General features: G+C 43.4%; 2 protein-coding genes across 2 annotated transcripts in view; both read right to left on the bottom strand.

Annotated features, from left to right (window-relative positions):
• Positions 1-19835, bottom strand: part of LOC139539089 (DNA-binding protein SATB2-like) — a 103432-nt gene that overhangs the window by 70599 nt on the left and 12998 nt on the right. Inside the window, exon 2 of the mRNA XM_071341832.1 lies at positions 1660-1884. Within this exon, the coding sequence (XP_071197933.1) occupies positions 1660-1840 (181 nt within the window). The 5' untranslated portion in view covers positions 1841-1884. The remainder of the gene's footprint in view (positions 1-1659; positions 1885-19835) is intronic.
• Positions 2780-4589, bottom strand: LOC139538275 (octapeptide-repeat protein T2-like). Its single transcript, XM_071340121.1, has 3 exons — positions 4550-4589; positions 3712-4306; positions 2780-2786 (listed from the first exon to the last, which is right to left on the bottom strand). The coding sequence occupies exons 1-3, from the start codon at positions 4587-4589 to the stop codon at positions 2780-2782; spliced, it is 642 nt and encodes a 213-aa protein (XP_071196222.1).

Raw genomic sequence — 19835 nt, 5'->3', positions numbered from 1 at the left:
TAACCACAGTGTTTTATATAGTTCCCAGTCCTATGGAGCAGCCTAGATCTACACAGCATGGCACAGTATAGGATGGAATTGATCCTATTATACAGTCCTATAAAATACTGCAATGAGCCTCATGAACTCTAGTGTGCATGGCATTGTGCAGTACGATTACGGCCAGGAGTGCAGCCAGAACTCCAGTCCTGGCCCCAGTTACCAGAGGGTCAGGGCCAGAGAGAGAGAGTAAGACAGAGACAAAGAAAGAGACATTATAACTGTCAGGGCTGTGAGTTAGAGAATACCCGAGACCCGATCCAGATCCAGAATTCTAAATGATGTCACGGTTCTGAGTCAGCTCTGATCTAATTGTCACAGGTCTCGGGTATGTGTAATTTTAACTGACTTGTCCAGAAGGAACCATATAGATCCAAACGTGACAGCTGCAGTAGAGAGAGAGAGAAATTGTATAATTTATGCTGCTGCTCTTTGCTTTTTATGAGAGTGGCGCGTGTAGCTTGTTGTTGTTATTGGCCAATCATAGGTCATCAAAGCGGCAATAGGCTACAGTCATAGAGCCTCGCTCCATGTTAAAGGAGAAGGACAGGCTTCAATGACCAAGAGCCAACAGGTAGGCTGCTACTTAATATTCTGAATGGAGTTGTTGTTGTTTGTAACTGTAGGATGAGAAAGTGCATGCAGCCTCAGTTAGCCTAGCTATCTAGCTAGCTTATCTAGCTTCTCCCAGTTTGATGCAGCCTCAGTTAGCCTAGCTATCTAGCTAGCTTATCTAGCTTCTCCCAGTTTGATGCAGCCTCAGTTAGCCTAGCTATCTAGCTAGCTTATCTAGCTTCTCCCGGTTTGATGCAGCCTCAGTTAGCATAGCTATCTAGCTAGCTTATCTAGCTTCTCCCAGTTTGATGCAGCCTCAGTTAGCCTAGCTATCTAGCTAGCTTATCTAGCTTCTCCCGGTTTGATGCAGCCTCAGTTAGCCTAGCTATCTAGCTAGCTTATCTAGCTTCTCCCAGTTTGATGCAGCCTCAGTTAGCCTAGCTATCTAGCTAGCTTATCTAGCTTCTCCCGGTTTGATGCAGCCTCAGTTAGCATAGCTATCTAGCTAGCTTATCTAGCTTCTCCCAGTTTGATGCAGCCTCAGTTAGCCTACCTATCTAGCTAGCTTATCTAGCTTCTCCCGGTTTGATGCAGCCTCAGTTAGCATAGCTATCTAGCTAGCTTATCTAGCTTCTCCCGGTTTGATGCAGCCTCAGTTAGCCTAGCTATCTAGCTAGCTTATCTAGCTTTTCCCAGTTTGATGCAGCCTCAGTTAGCCTAGCTATATAGCTAGCTTACCTAGCTTCTCCCAGTTTGATGCAGTCAGGAAAGATTGGATTGGAACGGGTCTGGATCTAACCAGGTGTATATGGAACGGGTCTAATTGTCCTCGGGTCCATTCGGAACGGTACTCTATATTGTACTAATTTATGCATATCGGGTTCGGATGGAAAAGCCCCAGGTCCATTTCGGAACGGGTCCAATTTTTAGGACCTGTGAAGGCCTCTACTGTGAGTGTGACTGCATCCTGATTCTCCTCACTTGCACACACCCCATTACGGATTTCAAAGCATTGGATTGGTGTAAAGCAGTATCTATCTGTGGGTGTGTTTTGGAGTATCATACCTCCCAGGGGTCCGTGTGGGTTGCCGTTGTGGTGTAGGAGACATGGCCCAGTGGGGCTCCCGTTGCGCTCCAGACGCCCCATCTTCCCTGGCGGGGGTCCGCTGAGGTCCGGGCTGCCCCCCCGCCGCTCCCGCTCAGGACTGTCCTGCATGCGGGGGCTCTCCCCACCACTGCGCTCCATCCCCCTCCAACCACCAGGGGGAGCTAATGCCAGAGGGTAAGGGCCTAGCAGGGTAAGAGAGGAGGAAGAGGGGGGAGAGAGAAAGAGAGAGAAGGGGGAGGGAGAGAGAGAGAAATTGACCAGGGTCAGGTTTTCCGATAGCGATTGAATTTAAGCTTAGGAGTGTTTTAACAATATGTTTTTTCAACAGCCGAAGATGTAACATGCATTTCCCAAAACATTTGCTAAGTGTGTCATTGAGGCATGTGTCAATACTGATAGGATCGAAGGAAAGCTTTCTCCATTCAAATCTTCCCTTATCATTAGAATTATTCCACAATACTGACGATGTATCAGCTCCAAGAAAGAGATCACCTACGGTTGCAAATATTGAGGCGGCTTATTCTAATGCTTAACCCTATAATAATGAATTAAATCAACATTTGGCACATCATTGCTCACATGTTAGGCTACACATCATGAAATACACTGAGTATACCAAACATTAGGAACAGCTTCCTAGTATTGAGTTGCACCCCCCCCCCCCCCCCGAAAAGCATTCCAGATGCTGGCCCATGTTGACTCCAATGCTTCCAACAGTTGTGTCAAGTTGGCTGGATGTCCTTTGGGTGGTGGACCATTCTTGATACACACAGGAAATCGTTGAGCGTGAAAAACCCATCAGCGTTGCAGTTCATGACACAAACCGGTGCGCCTGGCACCTACTACCATACCCTGTTCAAAGGCACCTACTACCATACCCTGTTCAAAGGCACCTACTACCATACCCTGTTCAAAGGCACCTACTACCATACCCTGTTCAAAGGCACCTACTACCATACCCTGTTCAAAGGCACCTACTACCATACCCTGGTCAAAAGCACCTACTACCATACCCTGGTCAAAGGCACCTACTACCATACCCTGGTCAAAGGCACTTACATTGTTTGTGTGGTTCATTCACCCTCTGAATGGCACACATACACAATCCATGTCTCAATTGTCTCAAGGCTTAAAAATCCTTCTTTAATCTGTCTCCTCCCCTTTATCTACACTGTTTGATCATAAGGGATAAGGTATCATAGCTTCAGCTGGATTCACCTGGTCAGGGAAAGAGCATGTGTTCTTAATGTTTTGTACACTCAGTGTATATCAAGACAAATTACAGACAGTAGAAAAATAGCTTGTTTGTATCAACTGCAAATACATTGGCAACTTTGTATTTGTAGTCAACTTTGTTGGTGGTAACAGAGGCAGATAAACCATGTGATCATGGCCTTAAATAAATATGAGAACACCGAGGTCCGGACTTTGGTCATTTTTCTAATAAAACAATTAAATACTAATATATATACACAAATAGTACACAATAAAGGAAATCAATTATGGGTCAAAAGTCAACATGTAAATATTGCACCCAGTGTTCAGAATGTGTGTATTCATGATCTGAGTTCTAATCGCGCCTGCCTCTTTGCGAACAAGTGGAATCATGAACAGTGGTTTCTTCGTTATGTTCGCCTGCGTCCCCTGGATTTGCTGCCTGATTTGCCTTTTTAGCAGCACATTCACCACCAGAGGCGGACAGGACATCTGGCATCTCGGGCAATTACCTGATGGGCTGGTCCATTTTCTGCCTAGAAGGCCTGTCTAACTCTTTTGTTTTTGCGCAAAACTCTCACTATCTGGCTATCTGGTGGGATTGTAGGGTGGTGGGGTGGTGTCTCCCTCTCTGTCTCCCTCTCCTCTCTGTCTCCCTCTCCTCTCTGTCTCCCTCTCCGTCTCCCTCTCCGTCTCCCTCTCCGTCTCCCTCTCCCTCTCCTCTCTGTCTCCCTCTCCTCTCTGTCTCCCTCTCCGTCTCCCTCTCCGTCTCCCTCTCCGTCTCCCTCTCCGACTCCCTCTCCGACTCCCTCTCCGACTCCCTCTCCGTCTCCCTCTCCGTCTCCCTCTCCGACTCCCTCTCCGACTCCCTCTCCGACTCCCTCTCCGACTCCCTCTCCGTCTCCCTCTCCGTCTCCCTCTCCGACTCCCTCTCCGACTCCCTCTCCGACTCCCTCTCCGACTCCCTCTCCGTCTCCCTCTCCGACTCCCTCTCCGACTCCCTCTCCGACTCCGACTCCCTCTCCGACTCCCTCTCCGACTCCCTCTCCGTCTCCCTCTCCGTCTCCCTCTCCGTCTCCCTCTCCGACTCCCTCTCCGACTCCCTCTCCGACTCCCTCTCCGTCTCCCTCTCCGTCTCCCTCTCCGACTCCCTCTCCGACTCCCTCTCCGACTCCCTCTCCGTCTCCCTCTCCGTCTCCCTCTCCGACTCCCTCTCCGACTCCCTCTCCGACTCCCTCTCCGACTCCCTCTCCGACTCCCTCTCCGACTCCCTCTCCGACTCCGACTCCCTCTCCGACTCCCTCTCCGACTCCCTCTCTGACTCCCTCTCTGACTCCCTCTCCGACTCCCTCTCCGTCTCCCTCTCCGTCTCCCTCTCCGTCTCCCTCTCTGTCTCCCTCTCCGTCTACTCTCTGTCTCCACTCTGTTCCCCTCTGTTTCCCTCTTTGTCTCCTCTGTCTCCCTCTCTGCCTCCTCTAGCCAAGCCACTCACATAGTCAGTCAGGAGTGACATTTGTTGTGTGTGTGTGTGTGTGTGTGTGTGTGTGTGTGTGTGTGTGTGTGTGTGTGTGTGTGTGTGTGTGTGTGTGTGTGTGTGTGTGTGTGTGTGTGTGTTCATGAGTCTGTTCATACGTGCGTTGCTGGATGCATCAGTGCAGTGTCCTGGGATCATTTTTATTGGTCTGCCAAAGCTCTGATACTGGTATTGTGCTCTCATACTGGTATTGTGTTCTCATACTGGTATTGTGTTCTCATACTGGTATTGTGCTCTCATACTGGTATTGTTCTCTCATACTGGTGTTGTGCTCTCATACTGGTGTTGTGCTCTCATACTGGTATTGTGTTCTCATACTGGTATTGTGCTCTCATACTGGTATTGTGCTCTCATACTGGTATTGTGCTCTCATACTGGTATTGTTCTCTCATACTGGTATTGTTCTCTCATACTGGTATTGTGCTCTCATACTGGTATTGTGCTCTCATACTGGTATTGTGCTCTCATACTGGTATTGTTCTCTCATACTGGTGTTGTGCTCTCATACTGGTATTGTGCTCTCATACTGGTATTGTGTTCTCATACTGGTATTGTGCTCTCATACTGGTATTGTGCTCTCATACTGGTATTGTGTTCTCATACTGGTATTGTGCTCTCATACTGGTATTATGCTCTCATTCTGGTATTGTTCTCTCATACTGGTATTGTTCTCTCATACTGGTATTGTGCTCTCATACTGGTATTGTGCTCTCATACTGGTATTGTTCTCTCATACTGGTATTGTTCTCTCATACTGGTATTGTTCTCTCATACTGGTATTGTTCTCTCATACTGGTATTGTTCTCTCATTCTGGTATTGTTCTCTCATACTGGTGTTGTGCTCTCATACTGGTATTGTGTTCTCATTCTGGTATAGTGTTCTCATTCTGGTATAGTGTTCTCATACTGGTATTATGCTCTCATACTGGTATTATGCTCTCATACTGGTATTGTGCTCTCATACTGGTATAGTGTTCTCATACTGGTATTATGCTCTCATACTGGTATTGTGTTCTCATACTGGTATTGTGCTCTCATACTGGTATTATGCTCTCATTCTGGTATTGTTCTCTCATACTGGTATTGTGCTCTCATACTGGTATTGTGCTCTCATATTGGTATTGTGCTCTCATACTGGTATTGTTCTCTCATACTGGTATTGTTCTCTCATTCTGGTATTGTTCTCTCATACTGGTATTGTTCTCTCATACTGGTATTGTTCTCTCATACTGGTATTGTGTTCTCATACTGGTATTGTGCTCTCATACTGGTATTATGCTCTCATACTGGTATTGTTCTCTCATACTGGTATTGTGCTCTCATACTGGTATTGTGCTCTCATACTGGTATTATGCTCTCATACTGGTATTGTTCTCTCATACTGGTATTGTGCTCTCATACTGGTATTGTTCTCTCATACTGGTATTGTGTTCTCATACTGGTATTGTGCTCTCATACTGGTATTGTTCTCTCATACTGGTATTGTTCTCTCATACTGGTATTGTTCTCTCATACTGGTATTATGCTCTCATTCTGGTATTGTTATCTCATACTGGTATTGTTCTCTCATACTGGTATTGTGCTCTCATACTGGTATTGTGCTCTCATACTGGTATTGTGCTCTCATACTGGTATTGTTCTCTCATACTGGTATTGTGCTCTCATACTGGTATTGTTCTCTCATACTGGTATTGTGCTCTCATACTGGTATTGTTCTCTCATACTGGTATTGTGCTCTCATACTGGTATTGTTCTCTCATACTGGTATTGTGCTCTCATACTGGTATTGTTCTCTCATACTGGTATTGTGCTCTCATACTGGTATAGTGTTCTCATACTGGTATTATGCTCTCATTCTGGTATTGTTCTCTCATACTGGTATTGTGTTCTTATACTGGTATTGTGCTCTCATACTGGTATTGTGCTCTCATACTGGTATTATGCTCTCATTCTGGTATTGTTCTCTCATACTGGTATTGTGCTCTCATACTGGTATTGTGCTCTCATACTGGTATTGTGCTCTCATACTGGTATTGTTCTCTCATACTGGTATTGTTCTCTCATTCTGGTATTGTTCTCTCATACTGGTATTGTTCTGTCATACTGGTATTGTTCTCTCATACTGGTATTGTGTTCTCATACTGGTATTGTGCTCTCATACTGGTATTATGCTCTCATACTGGTATTGTTCTCTCATACTGGTATTGTGCTCTCATACTGGTATTGTTCTCTCATACTGGTATTATGCTCTCATACTGGTATTGTTCTCTCATACTGGTATTGTGCTCTCATACTGGTATTGTTCTCTCATACTGGTGTTGTGCTCTCATACTGGTATTGTGCTCTCATACTGGTATTGTGCTCTCATACTGGTATTGTTCTCTCATACTGGTATTGTTCTCTCATACTGGTATTATGCTCTCATTCTGGTATTGTTATCTCATACTGGTATTGTTCTCTCATACTGGTATTGTGCTCTCATACTGGTATTGTGCTCTCATACTGGTATTGTGCTCTCATACTGGTATTGTTCTCTCATACTGGTATTGTGCTCTCATACTGGTATTGTTCTCTCATACTGGTATTGTGCTCTCATACTGGTATTGTTCTCTCATACTGGTATTGTGCTCTCATACTGGTATTGTTCTCTCATACTGGTATTGTGCTCTCATACTGGTATTGTTCTCTCATACTGGTATTGTGCTCTCATACTGGTATAGTGTTCTCATACTGGTATTATGCTCTCATTCTGGTATTGTTCTCTCATACTGGTATTGTGTTCTCATACTGGTATTGTGCTCTCATACTGGTATTGTGCTCTCATACTGGTATTGTGCTCTCATACTGGTATTGTGCTCTCATACTGGTATTGTTCTCTCATACTGGTATTGTTCTCTCATACTGGTATTGTGCTCTCATTCTGGTATTGTTCTCTCATACTGGTATTGTGCTCTCATACTGGTATTGTTCTCTCATACTGGTATTGTGCTCTCATACTGGTATTGTTCTCTCATACTGGTATTGTGTTCTCATACTGGTATAGTGTTCTCATACTGGTATTATGCTCTCATTCTGGTATTGTTCTCTCATACTGGTATTGTGCTCTCATACTGGTATTGTTCTCTCATACTGGTATTGTGCTCTCATACTGGTATAGTGTTCTCATACTGGTATTATGCTCTCATTCTGGTATTGTTCTCTCATACTGGTATTGTGCTCTCATACTGGTATTGTGCTCTCATACTGGTATTGTTCTCTCATACTGGTATTGTGCTCTCATACTGGTATTGTTCTCTCATACTGGTATTGTTCTCTCATACTGGTATTGTGCTCTCATACTGGTATAGTGTTCTCATACTGGTATTATGCTCTCATTCTGGTATTGTTCTCTCATACTGGTATAGTGTTCTCATACTGGTATTGTGCTCTCATACTGGTATTGTGCTCTCATACTGGTATAGTGTTCTCATACTGGTATTATGCTCTCATTCTGGTATTGTTCTCTCATACTGGTATTGTGCTCTCATACTGGTATTGTGCTCTCATTCTGGTATTGTGCTCTCATTCTGGTATTATGCTCTCATTCTGGTATTGTTCTCTCATTCTGGTATTGTTCTCTCATACTGGTATAGTGTTCTCATACTGGTATTATGCTCTCATTCTGGTATTGTTCTCTAATTCTGGTATAGTGTTCTCATACTGGTATTGTGCTCTCATTCTGGTATTATGCTCTCATTCTGGTATTGTTCTCTCATACTGGTATTGTGCTCTCATTCTGGTATTGTGCTCTCATTCTGGTATTGTGCTCTCATACTGGTATTGTGTTCTCATTCTGGTATTGTTCTCTCATTCTGGTATTGTTCTCTCATACTGGTATAGTGTTCTCATACTGGTATTGTGCTCTCATACTGGTATTATGCTCTCATTCTGGTATTGTTCTCTCATTCTGGTATAGTGTTCTCATACTGGTATTGTGCTCTCATTCTGGTATTGTGCTCTCATTCTGGTATAGTGTTCTCATACTGGTATTATGCTCTCATTCTGGTATTGTTCTCTCATACTGGTATTGTGCTCTCATACTGGTATTGTGCTCTCATTCTGGTATTATGCTCTCATTCTGGTATTGTTCTCTCATACTGGTATTGTGCTCTCATACTGGTATTGTTCTCTCATACTGGTATTGTGCTCTCATACTGGTATAGTGTTCTCATACTGGTATTATGCTCTCATTCTGGTATTGTTCTCTCATACTGGTATTGTGCTCTCATACTGGTATTGTTCTCTCATACTGGTATTGTTCTCTCATACTAGTATTGTTCTCTCATACTGGTATTGTTCTCTCATACTGGTATTGTGCTCTCATACTGGTATAGTGTTCTCATACTGGTATTATGCTCTCATTCTGGTATTGTTCTCTCATACTGGTATAGTGTTCTCATACTGGTATTGTGCTCTCATACTGGTATTGTGCTCTCATACTGGTATAGTGTTCTCATACTGGTATTATGCTCTCATTCTGGTATTGTTCTCTCATACTGGTATTGTGCTCTCATACTGGTATTGTGCTCTCATTCTGGTATTGTGCTCTCATTCTGGTATTATGCTCTCATTCTGGTATTGTTCTCTCATTCTGGTATTGTTCTCTCATACTGGTATAGTGTTCTCATACTGGTATTATGCTCTCATTCTGGTATTGTGCTCTCATACTGGTATTGTGCTCTCATACTGGTATTGTTCTCTCATACTGGTATAGTGTTCTCATACTGGTATTGTGCTCTCATACTGGTATAGTGTTCTCATACTGGTATTATGCTCTCATACTGGTATTGTGTTCTCATACTGGTATTGTGCTCTCATACTGGTATTATGCTCTCATTCTGGTATTGTTCTCTCATACTGGTATTGTGCTCTCATACTGGTATTGTGCTCTCATACTGGTATTATGCTCTCATTCTGGTATTGTTCTCTCATACTGGTATTGTGCTCTCATACTGGTATTGTGCTCTCATACTGGTATTATGCTCTCATACTGGTATTGTTCTCTCATACTGGTATTGTGCTCTCATACTGGTATTGTTCTCTCATACTGGTATTGTGTTCTCATACTGGTATTGTGCTCTCATACTGGTATTGTTCTCTCATACTGGTATTGTTCTCTCATACTGGTATTGTTCTCTCATACTGGTATTATGCTCTCATTCTGGTATTGTTATCTCATACTGGTATTGTTCTCTCATACTGGTATTGTGCTCTCATACTGGTATTGTGCTCTCATACTGGTATTGTGCTCTCATACTGGTATTGTTCTCTCATACTGGTATTGTGCTCTCATACTGGTATTGTTCTCTCATACTGGTATTGTGCTCTCATACTGGTATTGTTCTCTCATACTGGTATTGTGCTCTCATACTGGTATTGTTCTCTCATACTGGTATTGTGCTCTCATACTGGTATTGTTCTCTCATACTGGTATTGTGCTCTCATACTGGTATAGTGTTCTCATACTGGTATTATGCTCTCATTCTGGTATTGTTCTCTCATACTGGTATTGTGTTCTTATACTGGTATTGTGCTCTCATACTGGTATTGTGCTCTCATACTGGTATTATGCTCTCATTCTGGTATTGTTCTCTCATACTGGTATTGTGCTCTCATACTGGTATTGTGCTCTCATACTGGTATTGTGCTCTCATACTGGTATTGTTCTCTCATACTGGTATTGTTCTCTCATTCTGGTATTGTTCTCTCATACTGGTATTGTTCTGTCATACTGGTATTGTTCTCTCATACTGGTATTGTGTTCTCATACTGGTATTGTGCTCTCATACTGGTATTATGCTCTCATACTGGTATTGTTCTCTCATACTGGTATTGTGCTCTCATACTGGTATTGTTCTCTCATACTGGTATTATGCTCTCATACTGGTATTGTTCTCTCATACTGGTATTGTGCTCTCATACTGGTATTGTTCTCTCATACTGGTGTTGTGCTCTCATACTGGTATTGTGCTCTCATACTGGTATTGTGCTCTCATACTGGTATTGTTCTCTCATACTGGTATTGTTCTCTCATACTGGTATTATGCTCTCATTCTGGTATTGTTCTCTCATACTGGTATTGTTCTCTCATACTGGTATTGTGCTCTCATACTGGTATTGTGCTCTCATACTGGTATTGTGCTCTCATACTGGTATTGTTCTCTCATACTGGTATTGTGCTCTCATACTGGTATTGTTCTCTCATACTGGTATTGTGCTCTCATACTGGTATTGTGCTCTCATACTGGTATTGTGCTCTCATACTGGTATTGTTCTCTCATACTGGTATTGTGCTCTCATACTGGTATTGTTCTCTCATACTGGTATTGTGCTCTCATACTGGTATAGTGTTCTCATACTGGTATTATGCTCTCATTCTGGTATTGTTCTCTCATACTGGTATTGTGTTCTCATACTGGTATTGTGCTCTCATACTGGTATTGTGCTCTCATACTGGTATTGTGCTCTCATACTGGTATTGTGCTCTCATACTGGTATTGTTCTCTCATACTGGTATTGTTCTCTCATACTGGTATTGTTCTCTCATACTGGTATTGTGCTCTCATTCTGGTATTGTTCTCTCATACTGGTATTGTGCTCTCATACTGGTATTGTTCTCTCATACTGGTATTGTGCTCTCATACTGGTATTGTTCTCTCATACTGGTATTGTGTTCTCATACTGGTATAGTGTTCTCATACTGGTATTATGCTCTCATTCTGGTATTGTTCTCTCATACTGGTATTGTGCTCTCATACTGGTATTGTTCTCTCATACTGGTATTGTGCTCTCATACTGGTATAGTGTTCTCATACTGGTATTATGCTCTCATTCTGGTATTGTTCTCTCATACTGGTATTGTGCTCTCATACTGGTATTGTGCTCTCATACTGGTATTGTTCTCTCATACTGGTATTGTGCTCTCATACTGGTATTGTTCTCTCATACTGGTATTGTTCTCTCATACTGGTATTGTGCTCTCATACTGGTATAGTGTTCTCATACTGGTATTATGCTCTCATTCTGGTATTGTTCTCTCATACTGGTATAGTGTTCTCATACTGGTATTGTGCTCTCATACTGGTATTGTGCTCTCATACTGGTATAGTGTTCTCATACTGGTATTATGCTCTCATTCTGGTATTGTTCTCTCATACTGGTATTGTGCTCTCATACTGGTATTGTGCTCTCATTCTGGTATTGTGCTCTCATTCTGGTATTATGCTCTCATTCTGGTATTGTTCTCTCATTCTGGTATTGTTCTCTCATACTGGTATAGTGTTCTCATACTGGTATTATGCTCTCATTCTGGTATTGTTCTCTAATTCTGGTATAGTGTTCTCATACTGGTATTGTGCTCTCATTCTGGTATTATGCTCTCATTCTGGTATTGTTCTCTCATACTGGTATTGTGCTCTCATTCTGGTATTGTGCTCTCATTCTGGTATTGTGCTCTCATACTGGTATTGTGTTCTCATTCTGGTATTGTTCTCTCATTCTGGTATTGTTCTCTCATACTGGTATAGTGTTCTCATACTGGTATTGTGCTCTCATACTGGTATTATGCTCTCATTCTGGTATTGTTCTCTCATTCTGGTATAGTGTTCTCATACTGGTATTGTGCTCTCATTCTGGTATTGTGCTCTCATTCTGGTATAGTGTTCTCATACTGGTATTATGCTCTCATTCTGGTATTGTTCTCTCATACTGGTATTGTGCTCTCATACTGGTATTGTGCTCTCATTCTGGTATTATGCTCTCATTCTGGTATTGTTCTCTCATACTGGTATTGTGCTCTCATACTGGTATTGTTCTCTCATACTGGTATTGTGCTCTCATACTGGTATAGTGTTCTCATACTGGTATTATGCTCTCATTCTGGTATTGTTCTCTCATACTGGTATTGTGCTCTCATACTGGTATTGTTCTCTCATACTGGTATTGTTCTCTCATACTAGTATTGTTCTCTCATACTGGTATTGTTCTCTCATACTGGTATTGTGCTCTCATACTGGTATAGTGTTCTCATACTGGTATTATGCTCTCATTCTGGTATTGTTCTCTCATACTGGTATAGTGTTCTCATACTGGTATTGTGCTCTCATACTGGTATTGTGCTCTCATACTGGTATAGTGTTCTCATACTGGTATTATGCTCTCATTCTGGTATTGTTCTCTCATACTGGTATTGTGCTCTCATACTGGTATTGTGCTCTCATTCTGGTATTGTGCTCTCATTCTGGTATTATGCTCTCATTCTGGTATTGTTCTCTCATTCTGGTATTGTTCTCTCATACTGGTATAGTGTTCTCATACTGGTATTATGCTCTCATTCTGGTATTGTGCTCTCATACTGGTATTGTGCTCTCATACTGGTATTGTTCTCTCATACTGGTATAGTGTTCTCATACTGGTATTGTGCTCTCATACTGGTATTGTGCTCTCATTCTGGTATTGTTCTCTCATACTGGTATAGTGTTCTCATACTGGTATTATGCTCTCATTCTGGTATTGTGCTCTCATTCTGGTATTGTTCTCTCATACTGGTATAGTGTTCTCATACTGGTATTGTGCTCTCATACTGGTATTGTGCTCTCATACTGGTATTGTGTTCTCATACTGGTATTATGCTCTCATACTGGTATTATGCTCTCATACTGGTATTATGCTCTCATTCTGGTATTGTGCTCTCATTCTGGTATTGTTCTCTCATACTGGTATAGTGTTCTCATACTGATATTGTGCTCTCATACTGGTATTGTGCTCTCATACTGGTATAGTGTTCTCATACTGGTATTATGCTCTCATTCTGGTATTGTTCTCTCATACTGGTATTGTGCTCTCATACTGGTATTGTGCTCTCATTCTGGTATTGTGCTCTCATTCTGGTATTATGCTCTCATTCTGGTATTGTTCTCTCATTCTGGTATTGTTCTCTCATACTGGTATAGTGTTCTCATACTGGTATTATGCTCTCATTCTGGTATTGTTCTCTCATACTGGTATAGTGTTCTCATACTGGTATTATGCTCTCATTCTGGTATTATGCTCTCATTCTGGTATTGTTCTCTCATACTGGTATTGTGCTCTCATACTGGTATTGTGCTCTCATACTGGTATTGTGCTCTCATACTGGTATTGTTCTCTCATACTGGTATTGTTCTCTCATACTGGTATTGTTCTCTCATACTGGTATTGTGCTCTCATACTGGTATTGTGCTCTCATACTGGTATTGTGCTCTCATACTGGTATTGTTCTCTCATACTGGTATAGTGTTCTCATACTGGTATTATGCTCTCATACTGGTATTATGCTCTCATTCTGGTATTGTGCTCTCATTCTGGTATTGTTCTCTCATACTGGTATAGTGTTTTCATACTGGTATTGTGCTCTCATACTGGTATTGTGCTCTCATACTGGTATAGTGTTCTCATACTGGTATTATGCTCTCATTCTGGTATTGTTCTCTCATACTGGTATTGTGCTCTCATACTGGTATTGTGCTCTCATTCTGGTATTGTGCTCTCATTCTGGTATTATGCTCTCATTCTGGTATTGTTCTCTCATTCTGGTATTGTTCTCTCATACTGGTATTGTGCTCTCATTCTGGTATTGTGCTCTCATTCTGGTATTGTTCTCTCATTCTGGTATTGTTCTCTCATACTGGTATTGTGCTCTCATTCTGGTATTGTGCTCTCATACTGGTATTGTTCTCTCATACTGGTATTGTGCTCTCATACTGGTATTGTTCTCTCATACTGGTATTGTGCTCTCATACTGGTATTATGCTCTCATTCTGGTATTGTTCTCTCATACTGGTATTGTGCTCTCATTCTGGTATTGTGCTCTCATTCTGGTATTATGCTCTCATTCTGGTATTGTTCTCTCATTCTGGTATTGTTCTCTCATTCTGGTATTATGCTCTCATTCTGGTATTGTTCTCTCATACTGGTATTGTTCTCTCATACTGGTATTGTGCTCTCATACTGGTATTGTTCTCTCATTCTGGTATTGTTCTCTCATTCTGGTATTATGCTCTCATTCTGGTATTGTTCTCTCATACTGGTATTGTGCTCTCATTCTGGTATTGTGCTCTCATTCTGGTATTGTTCTCTCATACTGGTATTGTGCTCTCATACTGGTATTGTGCTCTCATACTGGTATTGTGCTCTCATACTGGTATTGTTCTCTCATACTGGTATTGTTCTCTCATACTGGTATTGTGCTCTCATACTGGTATTATGCGCTCATTCTGGTATTGTTCTCTCATACTGGTATTGTGTTCTCATACTGGTATTGTTCTCTCATACTGGTATTGTGTTCTCATTCTGGTATAGTGTTCTCATTCTGGTATAGTGTTCTCATACTGGTATAGTGTTCTCATACTGGTATTGTGTTCTCATTCTGGTATTGTGTTCTCATACTGGTATTGTGTTCTCATACTGGCATTGTGCTCTCATACTGGTATTGTTCTCTCATACTGGTATTATGCTCTCATACTGGCATTGTGTTCTCATACACACACAGAGCGAGAGCGAGCGAGCGAGCGAGCGAGCGAGAGAGAGAGAGAGAGAGAGAGAGAGAGAGAGAGAGAGAGAGAGAGAGAGAGAGAGAGAGAGAGAGAGAGAGAGAGAGAGAGAGAGAGAGAGAGAGAGAGAGAGAGAGAGAGAGAGAGAGAGAGAGAGCAGAGAGCCAATTAGAGAGAGAGAGCAGAGAGAGCAGTGCAGAGAGTGAGAGAGAATTACAAAAGGTACCCACCACAGATGACTGGGGGAGGCTAAGAGGATGTATTTTATTTAGACCACAGGCATATCTGACCTTCTTTTACTGCCTACAAATAGGTGGGGGAGGAAAATAGGAATTACCTAATTTTGGGAGCAAGAGGGAGGACCAAGAAATGTGACAAAAGAAAAAAACTATGCATAAGACGTGTTTGAAAGCGAGGGACGATCTCCATCCTCTTCCCCTGATTGTTTTTACAGACCTAGTCTCTCTCTCCCTGCTAACGCTGTCATAAGTCCCCACGAAGACAATGTTTTCATGCTGTGGTCTCTCTCCCTCTCTTCTCCCCATCCCTCTGTTCTTCCCCCTCTCCGGCTCACACACCGGGGATCGCCTCTCATTTCTCCGCTACAGAAGAAGGAAAACACCACCAACAATGAAACAAAAACAAAAAACAGCCCACACACACCCAATCAAAGAGGAATTACGAGTTTGGTTGAAATTTCTAAATGAATAATAAATTAAAAACATTAGCCTTGGCATGATTTACAATAAACTTTACGTGGGCCAAACAGTGGAGCTCACCAATGGGGGGTACACAGTGGAGCTCACCAATGGGGGGTACACAGTGGAGCTCACCAACGGGGGGGGGTACACAGTGGAGCTCACCAACGGGGGGGTACACAGTGGAGCTTACCAACGGGTGGACGAGGGGTACACAGTGGAGCTTACCAACGGGTGGACGAGGGGTACACAGTGGAGCTTACCAACGGGTGGACGAGGGGTACACAGTGGAGCTTACCAACGGGTGGACGAGGGGTACACAGTGGAGCTTACCAACGGGGAGGTACACAGTGGAGCTCACCAACGGGGGGGTACACAGTGGAGCTTACCAACGGGGAGGTACACAGTGGAGCTTACCAACGGGGAGGTACACAGTGGAGCTCACCAACGGGGGGGTACACAGTGGAGCTCACCAAAGGGGGGGTACACAGTGGAGCTTACCAACGGGGGGGTAACACAGTGGAGCTTACCAACGGGTGGACGAGGGGTACACAGTGGAGCTTACCAACGGGGAGGTACACAGTGGAGCTCACCAACGGGGGGGTACACAGTGGAGCTTACCAACGGGGAGGTACACAGTGGAGCTTACCAACGGGGAGGTACACAGTGGAGCTCACCAACGGGGGGGTACACAGTGGAGCTTACCAACGGGGGGGTAACACAGTGGAGCTTACCAACGGGGGGGTAACACAGTGGAGCTTACCAACGGGGGGGTAACACAGTGGAGCTTACCAACGGGGGGGGTAACACAGTGGAGCTTACCAACGGGGGGGTAACACAGTGGAGCTTACCAATGGGGGGGGTAACACAGTGGAGCTTACCAACGGGGGGGTAACACAGTGGAGCTTACCAACGGGGGGGGTAACACAGTGGAGCTTACCAACGGGGGGGGGGGGTCTATAGCTCAGTTACACCTTTAAATTCAACCTGCAGCTCTGTTGAAGAACAATAGAACAGCCACATAAGCTTTATTTTGCTGTAATATACTGTCTAATGTCTACAGCTTTAGAAACAGCCATTAAACTCTCTACTCCAATATAAACTGCATGGAGACAAATTGACTCCCAACCTCCTGATTTTTTTTTACTCCTTATTGCTTGGCTGGTGTCTTTACCACAACAACACAGAATAGAGCCTCCGGTACGCGAGCTAGCCCAGTGTGTGGTAGTCCACCAGGAAGGATATCATAGTAAATGGGAAGTTGTGCAGCAACAGTGAATAAGGTTCAGAAATGATAGGTTTCTCTTTTGCATAACGTTGAATCGTTGTATCTTCCTTCCTGCCACCCTGACCTCAGCTCCCTTCAACTCTCTCTCAGTTCATTTGATACAACCTCTCCTCTCCTCCCTTCTTTAATGTGATGTTTGTTACTGTAGAGACCCAGTGAAGTCAACTTGTACCAATAAGGAGGAGGCTGATGCACCCCAGAGGACATTGTGCTGCCTCTCCATAGTCCTGACTATTATTAAGTTCTCGAGACGAGGCAGACAAAACCCACTAACAATAGCAGCCTCACTGAAAAGTATCAATATCTACGACAACCCCTTTTCAGTCAGATTCGGTGATCTGGTGAAACATTCATCTTTCTGAATTATGGATAGAGTGTAAGAATGTGGCGTATATTAAATATGAAACCCAGAGCCAGACAATGCCTGTTAGCCTGTGGACCTGTACCGAGAGCAGAGCAGAGCCACCCATGTCTCATAGTGTCATTGTTGGGGTTGGGACTGTGTGTCTGTAGGGAGGGGGCTGGGGTTGGGGTTGTGTGTCTCTATGGGTGTGTGTGTAGGTGAGTGCCATGGCCTAGTCTAGACTTACAGGGAAAAATATGAGCGCATACACAAATGCAAGCACGGATGAATGCACACACGCAAACACACACATACACACACAGACAGACAGACACACAGGCACACACATACACACACACACAGACACAGACACAGACACACACAGACACACAGATAAACACACAGACACAGACACAGACACAGACACACACACAGACACAGACACAGACACAGACACAGACACAGATAGTTGTGTAATGGTTAAGAAGCACTTCCACACTGTATGTTGACAAAAGTTACTAACTGTTCTTACGACAGGTCGATATATCAACGGATTTCATGACCAATAAACGGATCGATCCAACAGGCCAGATATAACTGTTAGATGACTTGGCCTTGTCAGGTTCACCAGAAACAGATGTAGGATCTGAATTTGATCACCCTGTTGCAGGATAACTTTCCTGAGCAGGATATTTAAAAAGTGTAGTGTATTTGAGGTTTAAAAAGGCTTCTGAAGTTTGGAATTTCCACTTTGAAATGTAATTTTTTTTATCATCCCCTACAAAAAAAAGGCCATTAATTATAACCCACATAATATTTCACATTTCCCTGCTGTACCAAACTGTCTCAAATTAAGATCCTACTGTATCATACATTGTGATACTTATATAGTGCTGGGAGATCAACAGTGAGATAAAAGCATCAGTTAATATTGAGTCGATAAGAAGTTAAATATCTGTCCCAGAGACGGCCATCTTGTAAGGCCTTGTGATAACAGAGAAGACACAGAGGCATTTTTGAGACCTTGAGCAGCTATTTAGATACAAACTTATTTGAAATTCATCACCTTGATTATCTTGGACACTAAGGTTTAATCTACAATTCAAAATGGGCTACTCCTAAATTTCACAGTCTCACACAGACACAACAAATGCACAGGCACAGACGTAAGATCACAAAGGAAAAATACAGACCCACCCTTACTGATGGGACAATACTACAGAGCAATGAACACACCTATAAACAATCCGTGAAACACACAAACACACACGTGTAATTCTAAACCTTCCTACACTGTACGAGACACAGAGCAAAGAGTATTCATGAGTTTCCATCATCCTTTGTAATACTGGTGCCATCGGCCAACTCATATTAATTCTTAGAATTGTGCAGTCAAATGACAGGGTGGAACTGTGTATAACAGTAAGACCAAAGAGACTGTCTCTCCCTCTGTTTTCTTGTACACCTCCTATATTTTCCTCTCTCTCTTTCCCTCTCATTCACCTCCTCTCTCTCTTTCCTTCTCTCTCCCTATCATTCACCTCCTCTCTCTCTTTTCCTCTCATTCACCTCCTCTCTCTCTCTCCCTCTCATTCACCTCCTCTCTCTCTTTCCTTCTCTCTCCCTCTCATTTACCTCCTCTCTCTCTCTCCCTCTCATTCACCTCCTCTCTCTTTCCTTCTCTCTCCCTCTCATTTACCTCCTCTCTCTCTCTCCCTCTCATTCACCTCCTCTCTCTCTCTCCCTCTCATTCACATCCTCTCTCTCTCTCTTTCCTTCTCTCTCCCTCTCATTTACCTCCTCTCTCTCTCTCCCTCTCATTCATCTCCTCTCTCTGTTTTCTTCTCTCTCTCTCCCTCTCATTCACCTCCTCTCTCTCTTTTCCTCTCTCTCTCTCCCTCTCATTCACCTCCTCTCTCTCTTTCCATCTCTCTCCCTCTCATTCACCTCCTCTCTCTCTTTTCCTCTCTCTCTCTCTCTCCCTCTCATTCACCTCCTCTCTCTCTTTTCCTCTCTCTCTCTCTCCCTCTCATTCACCTCCTCTCTCTCTTTTCCTATCTCTCTCTCTCCCTCTCATTTACCTCCTCTCTCTCTCTCCCTCTCATTCACCTCCTCTCTCTCTTTTCCTCTCTCTCTCTCTCTCTCTCCCTCTCATTTACCTCCTCTCTCTCTCCCTCTCTTTTACCTATCTCTCTCTCTCCCTCTCATTTACCTCCTCTCGCTCTCTCCCTCTCATTTACCTCCTCCCTCTCTCTCTCTCTTTCTCTCATTTACCTCCTCTCTCTCGCTCCCTCCCATTTACCTCCTCTCTCTCTCTCTCTCTCTCTCCCCCTCTCATTTACCTCCTCTCTCGCTCTCTCCCATTCTCATTTACCTCCTCTCTCATGTACCTCCTCTCTCTCTCGCTCTCCCTCTCATTCACCTCTCTCTCCCCCCCTCTCATTTACCTCCTCTCTCTCTCCCCCTCTCTCTCTCTCTCTCTCTCTC

This window comes from Salvelinus alpinus, chromosome 14, assembly GCF_045679555.1.
Source record: "Salvelinus alpinus chromosome 14, SLU_Salpinus.1, whole genome shotgun sequence".
NCBI classification, from domain to species: Eukaryota; Metazoa; Chordata; class Actinopteri; order Salmoniformes; family Salmonidae; genus Salvelinus; species Salvelinus alpinus.
The sequence above is the reverse complement of the archived record's forward strand: the minus strand, read 5'-3'. Positions and strand labels throughout refer to the sequence as shown.

Coding starts and splice junctions, on each gene's coding strand:
- LOC139538275 (XM_071340121.1), bottom strand. CDS start 4,589: ATGATCCCAGGACACTGCACTGATGCATCCAGCAACGCAC. Junction 4,307..4,549: donor TGATGCATCCAGCAACGCAC/GTATGAACAGAC, acceptor AGAGGGAGACAG/AGAGGGAGACGGAGAGGGAG.